The 15,218-nt window shown below is 52.5% G+C and overlaps 5 protein-coding genes across 5 annotated transcripts; 3 read left to right on the plus strand and 2 right to left on the minus strand.

Moving 5' to 3' along the window:
• Positions 1 to 727: 727 nt before the first annotated feature.
• On the plus strand, positions 728 to 3,244 carry AYL99_06302 (hypothetical protein; the record flags this gene model as incomplete). The annotated part of the gene is made up of 2 exons (XM_018837812.1): positions 728 to 1,400; positions 1,455 to 3,244. The coding sequence occupies 2 exons, from the start codon at positions 728 to 730 to the stop codon at positions 3,242 to 3,244; spliced, it is 2,463 nt and encodes an 820-aa protein (XP_018692372.1).
• Positions 3,245 to 4,714: 1,470 nt separating this feature from the next.
• AYL99_06303 (hypothetical protein) lies at positions 4,715 to 6,661 on the minus strand (the record flags this gene model as incomplete). Its single annotated transcript, XM_018837813.1, has 2 exons — positions 4,715 to 5,520; positions 5,602 to 6,661. The coding sequence occupies 2 exons, from the start codon at positions 6,659 to 6,661 to the stop codon at positions 4,715 to 4,717; spliced, it is 1,866 nt and encodes a 621-aa protein (XP_018692373.1).
• Positions 6,662 to 8,805: 2,144 nt separating this feature from the next.
• On the minus strand, positions 8,806 to 9,636 carry AYL99_06304 (hypothetical protein; the record flags this gene model as incomplete). The annotated part of the gene is made up of 1 exon (XM_018837814.1): positions 8,806 to 9,636. One exon carries the CDS (start codon positions 9,634 to 9,636, stop codon positions 8,806 to 8,808), a length of 831 nt encoding a protein of 276 aa, XP_018692374.1.
• Positions 9,637 to 12,112: 2,476 nt separating this feature from the next.
• AYL99_06305 (60S ribosomal protein L27a) lies at positions 12,113 to 12,595 on the plus strand (the record flags this gene model as incomplete). The annotated part of the gene is made up of 3 exons (XM_018837815.1): positions 12,113 to 12,132; positions 12,241 to 12,319; positions 12,377 to 12,595. 3 exons carry the CDS (start codon positions 12,113 to 12,115, stop codon positions 12,593 to 12,595), a joined length of 318 nt encoding a protein of 105 aa, XP_018692375.1.
• A 595-nt stretch (positions 12,596 to 13,190) lies between these two features.
• On the plus strand, positions 13,191 to 15,026 carry AYL99_06306 (hypothetical protein; the record flags this gene model as incomplete). Its single annotated transcript, XM_018837816.1, has 1 exon — positions 13,191 to 15,026. The coding sequence occupies one exon, from the start codon at positions 13,191 to 13,193 to the stop codon at positions 15,024 to 15,026; it is 1,836 nt and encodes a 611-aa protein (XP_018692376.1).
• Positions 15,027 to 15,218: the final 192 nt, after the last annotated feature.

Genomic DNA, 15,218 nt, shown 5'->3' on the forward strand with positions numbered 1-15,218 from the left:
CCGTTGACGAGTGGAAGACAGGGATCGTTGGGCGGCCGTGATCGAGATTCAGCGCCACCTCCAGTTCTTGTCGACGTGCCGCTACCAGCGATCTTGAGGGGCTGGGTAATTTCACCGGCGTGCGGGTGCGCCTCCGATATCATCTGCAAGCCAGCCGTCAGTGGCCAAGGTTGTCGGAGCGTTGTGAGACCTCACGAATCGAAGATGATCTTCCTACCCCCTTCATTCATCGCCCAAATTCTAACGCAACAGAGAATCGTGCTCCGACGTGGAACCACCGCATCCATCCTCCACCATTGGCCCTAGGACCACTACGAGTTGGGTCCCCACTGCTCTGAGCCTCTGACCATGATGGAGCCCCGACAGCCTGCGCCCACCGAAGCCAGGGACCAACCGACCTCTGACGTCGGACGGGAGAAAAACAGACATGGCCAGAGCCAGGATTGTTGTTGTCTGGAGTGTTTGGGGGGAGTTGGTTCCTGAAGACTATTACAGGGGCACACCCTTGGGATTCATAATTTGAACAAGACAAGTTGGGACACCAGGAAAAAAGGGAGACTCTATCTCACTGTGTTCCAAATATTCCAATCCCACGAGCTTCTCAGCCACATCCACACCCAACATACATACGCGTTCGCCACCCCACCCTCTAGAGTCTATGTATCTCATGGCCTCATCAGCTTGTCTCAGTTGCTAAACGAGTCGTCATCACACCGTGCTCCGAAGAATGGCCACCACCCTCGACCCCCAACTGCGGGATAGTGGTTGTGCCACAACATCCACCTCCACGACCTCAACGATACCTCTCTCGAGTCCCCCTCGTCGCCGGAGCCCTGTAGAATCTGACAGGATTCGTGGCTCCCGAGACTCCCCTTCGTGTAACAAGGAAAAGGAACCCTCTCGCCGGAATTCTGCGTTTCTCGAAGTTGGCCTCGGCGGTGAAGATGCCATTGTCGACTCGAAACTGAGAAGAGACTCCCGACCAAAGCTCCAAGTGCGTTTTCGAAGCGACGTCGATGTTGTCGAACCCAAAGTAATCGACAGGCCCGAAACGTCCCCCGTTGACAGACTACCCCGTCCGCAAATGTCTACGTATTTTCCCACGCTGCCCAGATTGCTCTTTCTCGCTCTGGTTATTTTGCTTGTGGTCCCAAGTCTGCACCATTCTCCATTGTTGATCGCTGGGGCGAATCCCCTCAGTCGTAAAGCTGGATCGTCGCTGGCGAGGGCGCCATGGCTGGGGAACAAGAGGGATGCACTTCCAGGAAACGTCAAACGAGAGAAGAGTGCCACGGATGTTTGCAAGAGGTGGTCAGGGCAGAGCGCCCTGGTGAACGGGACACTGTTCTATTACGGAGGAAGAGCAACAACTAGTGCCGACCAGACCTCAAACGAATGGAGTACGTTCCCGTCAACATAAGTTGCGCCGTTTTTACTGACAGTTGTTGTGGCAGATAACGATTTCCTGACACTCGACCTGACCAAGTCCTGGCAGATTTCTTCGCCGTCACTGACTGGCCTGCCAGTCCCCAGCGGACCCCCTGCGGTGTCGCTTGGCTACCTGTGGAATTCCTACGATGCTTTGTATCTGTACGGCGGCGAGTTCTCAGATACGCCGATTGCATCTCCCGTGCCCTTCTCCTTGTGGGCATATGACATCTCCTCATCGACATGGTCCGAGTCGTCGAATCCGCAAACAAGTGCTGGGCAGAATTCGGAGCCGGCAGGGCAACCCGTCCAACGTGCTGCCGAGGGCGCTGGGGTATCGGTACCAAATCTCGGTCGAGGCTACTATTTCGGTGGCCATCTCGACTTTTTGACCACACCGGGGTGGTCCGAGTCGGTTGCACGTGTCTATCTTCGGGGCATTTTGGAGTACACCTATCCCGGCTACGGCAATGCTGCGGTGAATGGTGGGCAAAAGGCGGGATCCTCAGGGATATATCGCAACATCACTCAAGGTGGTACGCAGGATTCAGCAGGCTTCCCCGAACGGGCAGACGGCCTTCTTGTTTACGTGCCCGGGTATGGGAAATCAGGAATCATTCTGGGCCTTGCAGGTGGCACGAATGCGACATTCACTCAGATGAACGTGATAGACGTGTACGATATCGACTCGTCCACCTGGTACAAACAAGCCACGTCAGGCCCGACGCCCGACATTCGAGTCAATCCGTGTGCCGTGGCGCTGTCTGCTGCCGACGGAAGCTCTGTTCAGGTCTATATGTACGGGGGCCAGAACCTGCTACCCTACGGCGAACAAAAGCAGTATGATGATATGTGGATTTTGACCATCCCGTCTTTCACGTGGATTCAAGTCGACACCACCAACCAAGCGAATCCTCCTGGGCGAGCTGGACACATGTGCAATGTTTGGAACGCTCAAATGGTGGTGGTTGGAGGATATGTTGGCCAGGACCTCTCATGCGACAGCCCGGGAATCTATGTCTTCAACACCAGCTCCCTTCAATGGCAAAGCGGATATATTGCATTGCAGACAGATGACAACCTCAACAGGCAGGAAAGCCAGCAAGATGATCCTGCAGCCTTGCAAGGGTCATTTGGATACTCGGTCCCGGAAGCTGTTCAGTCTGTGATCGGGGGTAACGGTGTGGGAGCTGCCACTGTCTCTGCTCCTGCTCAGTCGGCCACTCAAGGACCTCTAGCAACAGGAACACCACACATCTACACGGTCACCCAGTCTGGTGGAGCTGTAGCCACCGAGACTGCCGCTCCCACCGGAACAAGCGGCACCAGTGGTACTAGCAGTGGTCCAGGCGGCAGCGGTGACCACGGAGGCTCTTCGAGTGGCACCAATGTTGGAGCGATCGTCGCCGGAGTCATTGCTGGCGTCCTTGCCGTCGTGGCGGCCTATCTCGCATTCTGCGTCTGGCTCTATCGTAAGCAGCTCAAGCTCTACAAGAACCACGTGTCCATGGCTCAAAGGCAGGATCTCGCAGGCGATCCCCGATTCATTGGCGCGGGGTTCGCAGCCGGTGCTGGGAGATACACGGACAAAAGCCAGTCTAGTGACAGCCGCCACAGCGCGGACAATCGCAGCGGCAGCAGCGGAGGACGCGCTAATCAGTTATCCAGCAACAACCCGTACCGAAACGTCCCTGGGGGCGCTGGGTCGGCCACGGCGGCTAGCAGCACGGAAGACCTCATGGCTGGTCAGGAGCCCAGTTTCTTGGGCGTGGTCCTGAACCCCAGACGGAGTCTGAGGGTGGTGAACAGAGATTAGAGTATAGGGGAAGGCTGTATACCGCTCGCTCACTCACTCTCTCTCTGTGGCAGCCTTAACTCCTTTCTTTTATGATTCTCATGATCTGCAAAAACGGTATTTGAAAGAAAAAAAGCACACACACGATTGTTCGTTTTCAACGAGGCATACTGAACATGCATGGAATTTTGTGATACATGATGATGATGGGGGATGGATGGTGGCATATGCAATCTTCGCTTCTGTATATATATACCCACTCAGCGAATGACGAACCTTTTTTTTGGACGAAGGAAAGATCATGGTTAGACACGTCGGCAGAAGACACAAGACAATTTCTTGATCCTTCACGTTCACTCCTCTCTTTCTTTCTTTTTTTTCCCCTCTCGCTGTGAGTGACCTCATCGTGCCGTGCCGGGGGGCTTTGTTTCAAGGCACTTCCTTACAAAAAGGCAAAAGCACAAGCACAGGCGAGCGAGTGACATACATACAATGATGAATGAAACACGGAGTGAACGTCAAAGGCTCAAGGTCGGAGAAAGCTGAGGATTGTTCTCGACGGACTGACATCGTCATCACCAGGGATGTGGCTCTTTGACCACCACCACCACCACCACTGCCACTACGACTACAGTAGCTGCGGCGTGCAGTTAGCGAATTAGAACTGAAAGGGAGAGAGGAGAGAGAGGAGACAGCTAGGGTAAGTGTTCGGATGTTTTTCTCTCCTTTTTATCTTGTCTTCCTATCGGCGATGATGAGCATTGCTTTCCTTGCCTGTGACACTTATCAAGTGTGCTGTGCTATTTGCTAGCTGGCTTGCTTGCTTGCTTGCTCGATAACCTAGGATCCTTGACACATCGAGGTATTGGATTTCCGGATCGAAACAGAGCATGCAATAGCAAAAAATAGAAAGTTGAAGCAAAATGCATCTGTATTCAACCCCAAATTCTCCCATCGGCATCCGGACGCTCACATCACTTTTGCCTCCAATCGCGCCACACCCTCCCCAAAGGATAACTCCCAAACGCCATGCTGCTGTATGTACCATTTTGGTCCTGTTGTGAACGAACACCTGTGTTCCAGCCCGCGTCCACCAATGGCCGTGACTGGTCGTGAATAAATAAACTCCCTGCTTATGAGTTCGGTCGTCATGTAAATAAATGGTGTCGTCGCCCGTCGTTTTCGTCGGCTCACCCCCAATTCATGTTCCTGGTCCCAGTGCCTGTCTGTCTATGTCTATGTAGTCGAAATTTCGAACGTGAAGGAAGGAAGTGTGTTGCAATCAATGCCGACATCTCGATTCTTCGTTCCGGCGGGTCTTTAACGAAAGGAGGGGATGCATGGCAGAGATTTTTGGCTTTCGGTGGAAACGGTCTCGCTTTCGCTCTCTGTCGCGTCGGTAGATCTGTGAGCTGATATGTGCCGGGCCAGCACGTTGGCAGAATGTCACCCACTCGTCCTCGCCCTCCCGGGTGGTTAGATGCGTGACTTTTAAACCGTCTCCTTTCCAGGCCCTAGCCCCTGGATGCAATTCAGCGTCTCCTGGCCGGCGACTTCGAGATTCTTCTCGTCGTCCAGCCGACTCCTGACCCGGACCAGCTCGTTGCGGGCCTCGACCTTCTCCTCCTCGTCGCCGCTCATGACCGCGATGCGTAGTCTCTCCTCGGCCTTTCTCCGCTTGCGCTCCTGTCGTTCTTCGTCCTGTCGCATCTGGCGGATCAGGGTGGATTTTTCGCGAATGCGGCCGCCGTACCGGTAGAAGAGGAACGGTATCGGGATGATGATGACCTCGAGGAGGCCCAGCAAGGTCCCCGCCCAGTTGGGTCCGAGGGCACGATACATGGCCGGTCCGGCCAGAGGCAGTGTTCCTCCCAGCAGAGATCTCATCACGGCATTGCCTGCCATGGCGCTCGCGGCGTAAATTCCGTAGCTGTAGGCCAGGTAGTTCCCAGCGTAGATGAACACGGCGCCATTGCCGTATCCGAATGGGATCCCGGCGGCAATCGAGATAGCCCAGTGGATCTTGGTTGGGTAACAGGACCAGGCGAACCACAATTCGCCGATGGGGACCAGCACGGCCGCGATGCAGACGATGCTCATCATTGCCTCGGGTGGCACGTTTCCGTCTTTGTCCCGTTTGTGCGAATTGATGAGCTTCCGGATTGGGGTGGCGCTTGAGATTACCAACAGTGTCCCAATACCAATTCCCAGGAAGGAGAGGCCGCTCATGCCAGTAGACCAGCCACGCAATTCGGTAAAGACGATAGGGTAGGCGACGAAGCACAGATAGAGAATGCCTAAGGGAATGGAAGTCAGTGGTCGCCCATGTGAAGGGACATAGCCCTGAGGGAAGAAGGGTCAAGGGAGAGGGCACGAACCATAGACGATCGAGATATAAACATTCCAAAATATGCAGATGGGCTCCTGGACCGCGAGTAACAACGGGCGTTTGAGATTAATTTTCATCAGTTCGACAAACCCAACCCGAATGTCGTACCGAGTCCAGTACCTGTCATCGTCATGAACCCGTCGCAATGTCTTGCCTCGCCGCTGCAGCAGGACTGGTGCATATGTCTCATTCAAGAACAGCAGGAAAACAAAGGCGCAACCTCCCCAGATCATGGCGATCCAATTGGTCCATCGCCAGCCGAGATATTCGGTCACGAAACCTCCAATCGTCGGACCAACCACGGGACCGTTCATGGGTCCAATCGACCAGATAGAGAAAGCCGTCGCGCGGAACTCGTCCGAGACCAAGTCGGCAATGGACCCAGGAGCATTGGCAATCATGGCGCTTCCAAAAAGAGCCCCAAAGAACCTCACGATAATGATGGTTTGCAAGTCAGTAGCCAACGCCGCTGGAATGATCAGGATGGTAAAGCCGGCCATGCATATCGTATAGGCCGGTTTTCGCCCATATGTCTCAGCAATCGGGGCGAGAAGTAAGGAGCCCGCCGCCAGCCCGAACAGATATGTCGTGACACCAAGCGTGGCAATCGGTTCCGACGTGATTCCGAATTCCTTCATCATGGCATCCATGCCCGACGTGTATGAGGTCGAGTACATTACCACTCCCAACGTGGCAAAGGATATCGTAAAGATGGCATAAGATTTGTACCATATTGACCAGTTTCTAGGATTTCCAGGATCGTCGGGCTCAAAGTCCACTTCGAACGATGGATCTAGTGTGAGATCGGTGCCATGAGTGGTTATTCTTGTCGCCGTTCTCGTGGCAGACTGTCGCGAAGCTTGGGTAATGGTGAGTGTCAGGGCTCGTTCATCATTGTCACTTTCAGACCTAGAGACAGAAGATGTGGGAGACTGGTCGGTGGTGGGTGAATAGTATTCCTTGTGAATAGGAGTCTGTGGAGAGGAGGAGGGACTGTTCGGGTATTGGGAGATGACGACTGGCGGGATGGACTTTTCTGGATCTGACATTGTGGGGGATGAAGATCTGTCGCGTGGAATGGCTTCGAAATAGTAAACAGGAAAGGTAACGAGCCGAAGCACCTTTTATTGCGCAGTAGAGAACGAGCAGATGTCACCCAGGGCGAGGGAAACGGTGGGAAGCAGGGAGGCGAAGAACAAACAAACCTAGTTGGAAATTTCCACACGGCTTCTTGCGGTGTACTTACAACACTTGGTGAAAGGGCGTATGCTGGCTGAAGTCTCGGAATGAGATGCCGTGCAGACCAGTCATGGTAGAGCCCCAGCATTTTGTAGGCGGGGCACCCAAGATGGGAAATGGACGAGCGGCAATCCATACTATGATGGAGAAGGGAATGAAGAAAATGTAGAGTCAGAGCAGCCGGAGATAAGTCAATGTGTGACAAGTGGTGGTGCAGCGAAACATGCCACTGTCAACGACTTTCTGATCTATGCCACCAGACGTGCTTCAATCAGTGGCGGGGTTGCTGGACATTCCCCATGTTTGCAGTCACCGTTTTCTGCTCGTGATTTTTCACCAAAAGAGAGTGCGTTGATGGCCGGCACCAATGATTGCCTTGTTGTCGTGCCGGTAGAATGCCTCGGTCTGCACCCACAGAAAGTTTGAGACGAGGGTCATTTGCCGGATGTCGTCAACAAAAAGTAGCAGCACTAGTAGTGGCTTGGGGGTGGGACGAGGAGATGTCAGATCCTCGTATTTCATGGCCCACGATCCCTCATCAAGCTGCTGTATCGTACGGGCGTCTTCTTTTCCACGTCCATGGTCTGAAACAGCTGCTTAAGGAATCGTGGTCCTGGACCATTTGATCCGGCGGATTGAAGGACGAGGACGAGGACGGAAGAATGAATTGAGTATTGAGATCCAAGGCGATCTTATCCGTGGCTTCGGCTATTGGCCCCTCCAAGTCGGTCTTCTCAAACCAGTTTGCGTAGCCGGCGTGATTTTTGCCACAGGGGCGGATCGACTGTTAAGCTGTTGACCGCCCGCAATATTTTCGATCCTCGTCACGGCGAGGAAAATCCTGCTAGGCAAAGTAGATAAAAAAAAGGTTCTGCGGGACGCCTCATTCCATCGTCTAGTGACTGGGATCACTTGGTTGTCAGCAAGACGCCGGTTGCAGGATACATACTTTTCATTTATGGTATTACCAACTCGTCACGGTGTGCTGTTGCTGTAGTCGTTATGGCGCTTAAGTAGAGCCGTGATGGTGCGGGCATCGTCGAGAGAGTCCGCGTTAAAGCACGGGATGAGGCTGAGGGACATTGGCGTCCACCCTCCACAGCATTGCAGGGCGAAGGGTTTATCGAAGGCGTCAGTGCCTGACTGAGATGTTGTCGGTACATGGCGAATAATGAATGTTGGAAGAGGGGAATTCGCATGTAATTGTCGCCGATGATTTTTAGACGCGTACCGAGTCATGTTGAAAGATAATGATATAAATTGACACAGAATATGTATTACACCCAAGTTGCTAAACAATCCTCGATTGCAAAAAGGTAACCACTTTATCTAAATATAGTTTAATGATAGAGATCCAAAGACAGAGCACCGCGTATTCCAGACGTGGTCGGATACCTCTTATCAATGAAGTCCACACTTCATCTATTAGTAATTATGGAGGGTGTCGTTCTTTGCGATCAGTGGCCGCCAGTCCGCATCGTTCCATTGATTTCTCATATCGGCTCGCATGCACCAAACGGCTTGATCCATTCTGATCGGAATGTTGTTCCACAAAAGCGCCATCCGCAGTTGATGATTTGCTTCTCGACTCTGTTTCCACCAGGTTCGGATATGGAGTCGTCAAAGAACGTGGCGCGGGCTGGCATATTCGGCATATTCGGGATTTTTTATATGCCGAATGTGACATGTTCAACGAGCAGGGTTGTGAGATTTGCTCTGCAATAGCAGTGAGGCTGGAGTCGAACCCCGGACCAGCGCTTATAGACCAATCGACGGACTTTGCTCGCATGGCCGGTAGTAACTAGGAATAACGTTCATGTCCCTTTCCCAAATTGACGTTCATATTGTTCGAAATATGCCTGTGAATCGCAGTGCCGGATGATGTGAATTAGTAGGATATGTGATCTGAAAGAGACTGTCGTGTTGACAGATGGCGGCGAAATTCGCAAATGTCTCATCTCTTCCAAACACCCTTCTCGTCCTTTTTCCATCGCCCGCCAATCGGAGTATGGGTCCTCGCGGGCCGTGGCTGATAGTCTGCGTCGCCCGTAGTGGTTGTGACTGAAGGGATCCTGGTGCCTCGTGGTTCTGTGGCTTGCGGCGGTGGTGTTTCGGGTTCCTTCATGTCCTTTTCTGTGGGTGTCGACGGTCCTGAACATCGAGTGTCTAGCACTTGACCTTCGATGATCTGCGTGTCCAATGTAGGAACCTTGCGCTGCCGCCACTCGTCCCGCATCTTCTCCCACTCATCGGGTTCATCAGCTTCATCGCCACTGATAATGCGCGTGAGTGCAGGTAGGTCTGCTTTGTTCCGTGCTGCATGAAGCGAGGGTGATCCGGAGTGCGGATGTCTCATCTCCAATTCTCCTGCGCTCATATGTGTGATGTTCTGGGAACCCGCGAGTCGTTCAGAAGAGGCAGAATCCCGGCGCACGTTCTTATACTTCGGGTCCAGCGCCAGTTTAGTCTTGACAGCGGCTGCATGTCGCGAAGTGAGGACGATGTGATCCATGTCTTTCTTCTCCTTCTTCTCCTTCCTGCCAAACAGCTTGCTGAGTCCGCTGGACGGCTTTGTGGAGGGCTGCACTGGGACAGAGCTGGCGCGGCTTCGATCCACATTGTTCATGGCGCCGAACCATCCCGGCTCAGATTTGCGAGATGATAAGGAGACGCTGCTGCTATTTCTCGGCACCAGAGTCGAGGTCGCTCGAAGGTGCTCAGTCGAATGTCTCCGGTCAGGCACACCTCGATTCGGGGTCTCAAGGAAGGCAAAGGCCGACGCCATTGTCGCAATAACCTGTGGTGCTTCTCACGGAGCGCTGGTGTACCATATGTCACAATAAGGGACGAAGATAATGGTCACACGAGGATCAAAGATGAACAGAACGGTGCGCACCTATGAGTGGCTCGCTCTGCCCTCGTTAGTTGAGGTCGCTGATATCAAAAACATGTCACAAGAGAAGTTGCAAGGTTAGCCATATCCAATTAGAGTGGCGAGGAGTAAGCATGTGGCGGTAGAAACACGTAGGGGACGCTGTCAGGTTCATCAGTCTCCATTGGCTTTAGCGATGGGATAGGCGCAGCTAGAGGAAAATATTGTTGGGTGGTAGCCGGCAGTGACTCTTCTCTCTGGATAGCAAAAAGTTTTTTGTTGGTGATTACGTCTAGATCTTTCTCGGCCTCACCAGCCTGACGCCACCCCAGGTGCGGGACCATCAGGTCGGGTGGGGGTGCCTGGGTGATTAAAGTAGCAGTTTTACTATAGGTTGTCCCAGAGGAGAAGACGCCTGCAGAATTATTAATAGGTGGCCTTCTTCAGGCTTTGAGGGTTCGGTCAATCGGGGTCCAGCATCTCCTAGGGACCTACAGTATTACCTAGGCACCTTAGCCAGGGCACACAGGAACCCGTAGGAGCCTTGCTAGCTACCCACCCACGTACATACAGTATCTAGGTGTGACTTTTCACTGTCGACCCCGTGCCTGATGTATCCTTTGCCCTGAAGGGCAATTCCCTTGCTCTTGCTCCAGTAAAGCACTCAATCTTTCCTCTGGATGACGCAGCGAAGGCTTTTCCTCGAAGAAAAGCCCGCAATGTATACCCCTCGACCATAATCTCCTACCGCCGGTGACAGCGTAGACGTCGCGCCGTGTTGCCAAAACCCACAATCCGTGACTATGGGAGCAAGCGCCAGTCCTCTTCAGACCTCGTCGACGGCGACTAAGGCTCAAAGATTGAAACGACATACTAGGGCTAACTTTCTAGGCTTGTCGATACGCTCAGACTAAGTGCAGTTGTGTTTAGAACAGGCCTCAGCCTCTTCGATGGTAAAAATCAAGTTGTTTCTTCGCTTCTGAACTACCTTCACCGATGCTCTTCCACCCTTTGGTTGTTGGGTTCTGCTCACTGTCTTGCATTGGCCTTAAAGGCTCTCTGTTGCCGCCGAAATCTTCGATACTAGCTATGGCTCAAATGGTCTTCGATGAATTGAGGCTGAAAAGTTATATGACCATGATCGCACAACTATCGCTTTGCTGTCCAAGCCAATCATGAAGTTTCATGAACCGACGATGGTCGGAATGATGTCGACGTTCTAATGCTCCCCTGCATATACGCTGACGGTACATTGGGATGTTGCCCAAGTCCAGGCTACCTTTCCATCCCCTGGGAGCATGAAGAAAAGGCCGCCGTTTACCCCAGCTTGATGTCCTGCGAGAGGTCTGAGAGAAATGCATTGACATAACACAATTTGGTCTAGTGCTCGGCATTTGTGCGTGGAGGCTGAACTACCCAGATACTAGGGCCATATTCGCTCGGTTGAGTCTGGAAGGGCTCTCTGCGATGGCTTTCGAGGACACAATTGAAAAAGAGTGCGCAGAGTCGAATATGTCCACGACATATCTGAAGAGAGTCGGATCGGCGCTTCCAACCGAGCGTTTGAGCTCAAGGCCCATCCTGGCGGTCGGCATGTTATGTTCATCGAGCAGCCTCGACTGTGATTATGAATAATGTTATATCCATACGGCACTCTGTGTATTTCCTGCAAAGCTAAATTTGTATATTCAGTATATGAGATGATAGTCCCGTTTTCCTAGCAGCTTCTGTATCTGTCACGCCTTCTCTCGGTACATACAGTATATTCCGCAGACGGAACGACATGAATCCAACTGACAGTCCGTCTGGGCAGTCATCTGCCTGAATTATTTGAGATTAGAACTGGACGAGGCCAGAGGACAGGGTGGCGGAAGAACTTCGGAGAGAATTTTGCCAAGAGTTCTGTGCGCTAACCCTAGTCCGGAGACCGCACATTTTCTTGAACTTCCACTTCAACCACCAACGTTTGATTCCAATCAACGACAACTTCAGTCTCGACGCCGCCAAAATGCCCACGAGACTGACAAAGACGAGAAAACAGTGAGTCTACCTCCCGTGCTCTCTCTTCCTCTGTCAACAATGCGAGCGTCGCCTTGCGCAAGCCGATCAAGTTGTCGGACGATCAGATTCGCACTCTCAACACCACGATCATGCAATCACCAAATCAGCCATCGCACAAACTGAACGCACCAAATCCACCTCGAATTGTCTACTTGCGAACAGCGCGTTTGGCTTCCTACCGTGACATCGCTGAGATAGAGGGATATGGCTAACTGTTGAATCCTTCAGCCGCGGCCATGTATCCGCCGGTCACGGTCGTGTAGGAAAGCACCGGAAGCATCCTGGTGGTCGTGGTCTTGCGGGTGGTCAACATCATCACAGAACAAACATGGATAAATACCATCCTGGGTACGTCTGCTGCTGGAAAAAATCGAGGCTGCGGAGGGTTGGTCTTGTTGGATCAATTCTGCCCACGCTCGACTTTTGTGGTCGAAAAACTGCTGACGGATGAACCAGTTACTTCGGTAAGGTCGGTATGAGACACTTCCACCTACTCAGAAACCACTACTGGAAGCCCTCCATCAACCTTGACAAGGTCAGAACTTGATCCGTGTTTCACATGTGGAAACAAGAATCTAACATTGGCGTACAGCTCTGGTCGCTGGTCCCTGAGGAGACCCGTGAGGCCTACGTCTCTGGCAAGAAGACCGATACCGCTCCCGTCCTTGACCTCCTCCCTCTCGGATACTCCAAAGTCCTTGGAAAGGGCCGCATTCCCAACATCCCGATCGTTGTAAGAGCAAGGTGGTTCAGCAAAGAGGCCGAGCGAAAGATCAAAGAGGCCGGGGGTGTGGTCGAGTTGGTGGCATGAGCGAAGTCTCTGTTTATTGATGATATGGCATGCTCGGAGTGGACAGATGAGCTTGGTATGGTCAAACATATGTTGTCCAACAACGTTACTGCCAAAAGAGTGAAGACAATGGTCGGCTGATCCTGCAGTATCGGAATCAAAGTCTACGAAAAATTGTCTCTATTGAGAAGAGGCGACGTGGGACTTGAAAAGTGGAAATAGAAACAGACGAGTCTTAAAGGAGATCGAGGTGATTTCCATTCAGTGCAGCCACGTCAGTCTCAGCCATGATCGTGTCGATGCAAGAAGAGACAAATTCATCGCACTGTTCTTCCGTGAAAGGCTCTAAGGACACCTAGTTTATTGTCCTCGTTGCTCGCTTCGCCCTTTCCCATGTCCAGACCCGTTCTAGGGTGGATCACGAAATGTGTCGGCAGACTTGCCCATTTCCTCATTTTTGTCCTCGTGAGGGCGCGTAATTGGAGACGCGTCTCGAGCGTGTCGTAGCCAGGACCTCGTATCAGCCGCACTCCGCAGTCCTGTTGCAGAACACTATGCTCTACTAGTTGACGGAATGGCTCATCGCTGAATCTACGAGATATACCGTGGAGTTATTATGGACACATCCATTCCTCTACCCGACACACCCACACGAGTATCCCTGCAGTCTCAAGCAGACACACTTCGCCTCGACCTAAAAGAATATGAACGAACCTTTGTCGCGAGAAACGGCGGCCGCAAGCCAGGCAAGGGTGACATAAAAGCCGACGCCGTTATTGCAGCGAAGTACAAGGAGTATAGCCGAGTACGCGATGTGCTCGCAGGGAAACGCGGCATTGACACATTGAACACACCCCATCGGCACCAGAGTGCTCACAGGCACGGACGCACAGACAGTGCGATCAGCCTGACACCTCATCGAGGCCGGAAGAGCTTCTCTCCTTCGAGGGCATCACGGCATCCCAACGAAATCGATCCGTATGACCCTCCCTCATCAATATCTCCAAAAGTGATACCTAAGGCCATCGGACCAACTCCGCGAAGAGATGGAACTGTGTTGGGCATATTCGATTTGCTCCCTAATTCGGTGTCAAGGAGAAGCGTCGAAAGCACACCGGGAAGCAGAAAGAGGAAGATCAACGAAATCTACGATGGAGCTGGCGACAATGACTCAAGACAGGTACCAGTGGCCCAAACCCCAAGCCAGAAACAGAGGCAATCGAGCTACACTGGAGATGTAGGTCTTCAGGCGACTACGCCATCAACAAAGCTGTCTGCCGGAAACCGCCTGCATTTTAAAACCCCGATAAGCGAAGGCAAAAAGTTCATGCTCGATCACTTCTTCACAACCCCCAGCGCTGTCAGATTTGCAACCATGGTCAGTGGTGATGATGACGCCGATGTTACAATACAGAGCAAGACCCCGCTTCGAGATTTCGTCCTCAAAACTTCTCCTGCGAAGGACACTGAGATGGGTAAAGGAGGACTCCTGATAGCGAATGGAAACGACTGCACCCCGCCGTATTTGAAACGTTCGTTCTCATTTAAAGAGAGGCTTTTCGCTGTGTCAGGAGCTTCTGCCGGTAAGCTGAGTCCGACCTCCAACAGACCGGGCCCGCGAAGAAGCCTAGTATATGCCAAATGCGCGCCGAAGCCCTTGAGTCAGATCATCGCAGATCTGGAGCAAAACAAACAGGAGACACAGCAGCGGAACGACGACGACGAAGATGACCTTGACGCCTTGAGAGAAATGGAAGCCAACGAGATCAATGTTCTTGTCAACGATAGTCAGACGGCAGATGCAGTTCCGACGACGGAAGCCACCGGAGACGAACCAGCCCCCAGAGTATGGAAGAAGAAGGGCCAGAAAAGGACGACAAGGAGGGTCATTATGAGGCCCGTGAAGATGAAACCGTCTGCGGCACCAAAATTTGTCGCTGAGGAGGAGGATGATGATGAGGCTGAGGATATCGGCCGGGAAGAAAGCGAAGACGAGTTGGCTCTCGCCCATGAATCCACTTTCGGCGAACCAGACGGCTCGGACACGGAGGATATCACTGCTGAACACCACGAATCAGATGATGATGGATTTTATGATCCAGACACATGTGAAGAGGCAGACGAGGTCGTACCCAGAAATGACCGACCAGTCAACAGGAGAAAGGCCGCATCGAAGTCGAAGACATCATCTTCTACCATGGTTCCAGAATCACAACTCTTCCCCAACTCGGATAAGCCCGTAAAAGGAAATCCAGGAAGGACGAAACCTAAGTCGAAAGCCTCGAAGACCGCTTCATCCGGCAGCACGGGCCAAGACGAGATGATGACGACGACGCGCAAGATCAACCCGAACGCCTACGCGCATATGAACTTCCGCAGCTTGAAGATCAAGAACAAAAACTCTCGGGCGAAGAGAGCTGGAGGAGGTAGATTCTCCAGAGGCAGAAGGTGAATGACCAAGAGTACGATAGGTAAGAAGGAAAAGCCTTGGGGAAGCTTGTCGCCGCACTGCATTTCGCGCACTTTTGTCCGGCCGGATTATATCACGCCACGACGGTCGTGAGGCTTGCATTGTTATTGTTATTGTTATCGTTGATTTTGATGTTGATGGTTTGGGATGTCGGTTTTCGTCTGGACCGTTCGT

The sequence above is a fragment of the Fonsecaea erecta genome (genome assembly GCF_001651985.1).
Source record: "Fonsecaea erecta strain CBS 125763 chromosome Unknown Scaff5, whole genome shotgun sequence".
Lineage (NCBI taxonomy): Eukaryota > Fungi > Ascomycota > Eurotiomycetes > Chaetothyriales > Herpotrichiellaceae > Fonsecaea > Fonsecaea erecta.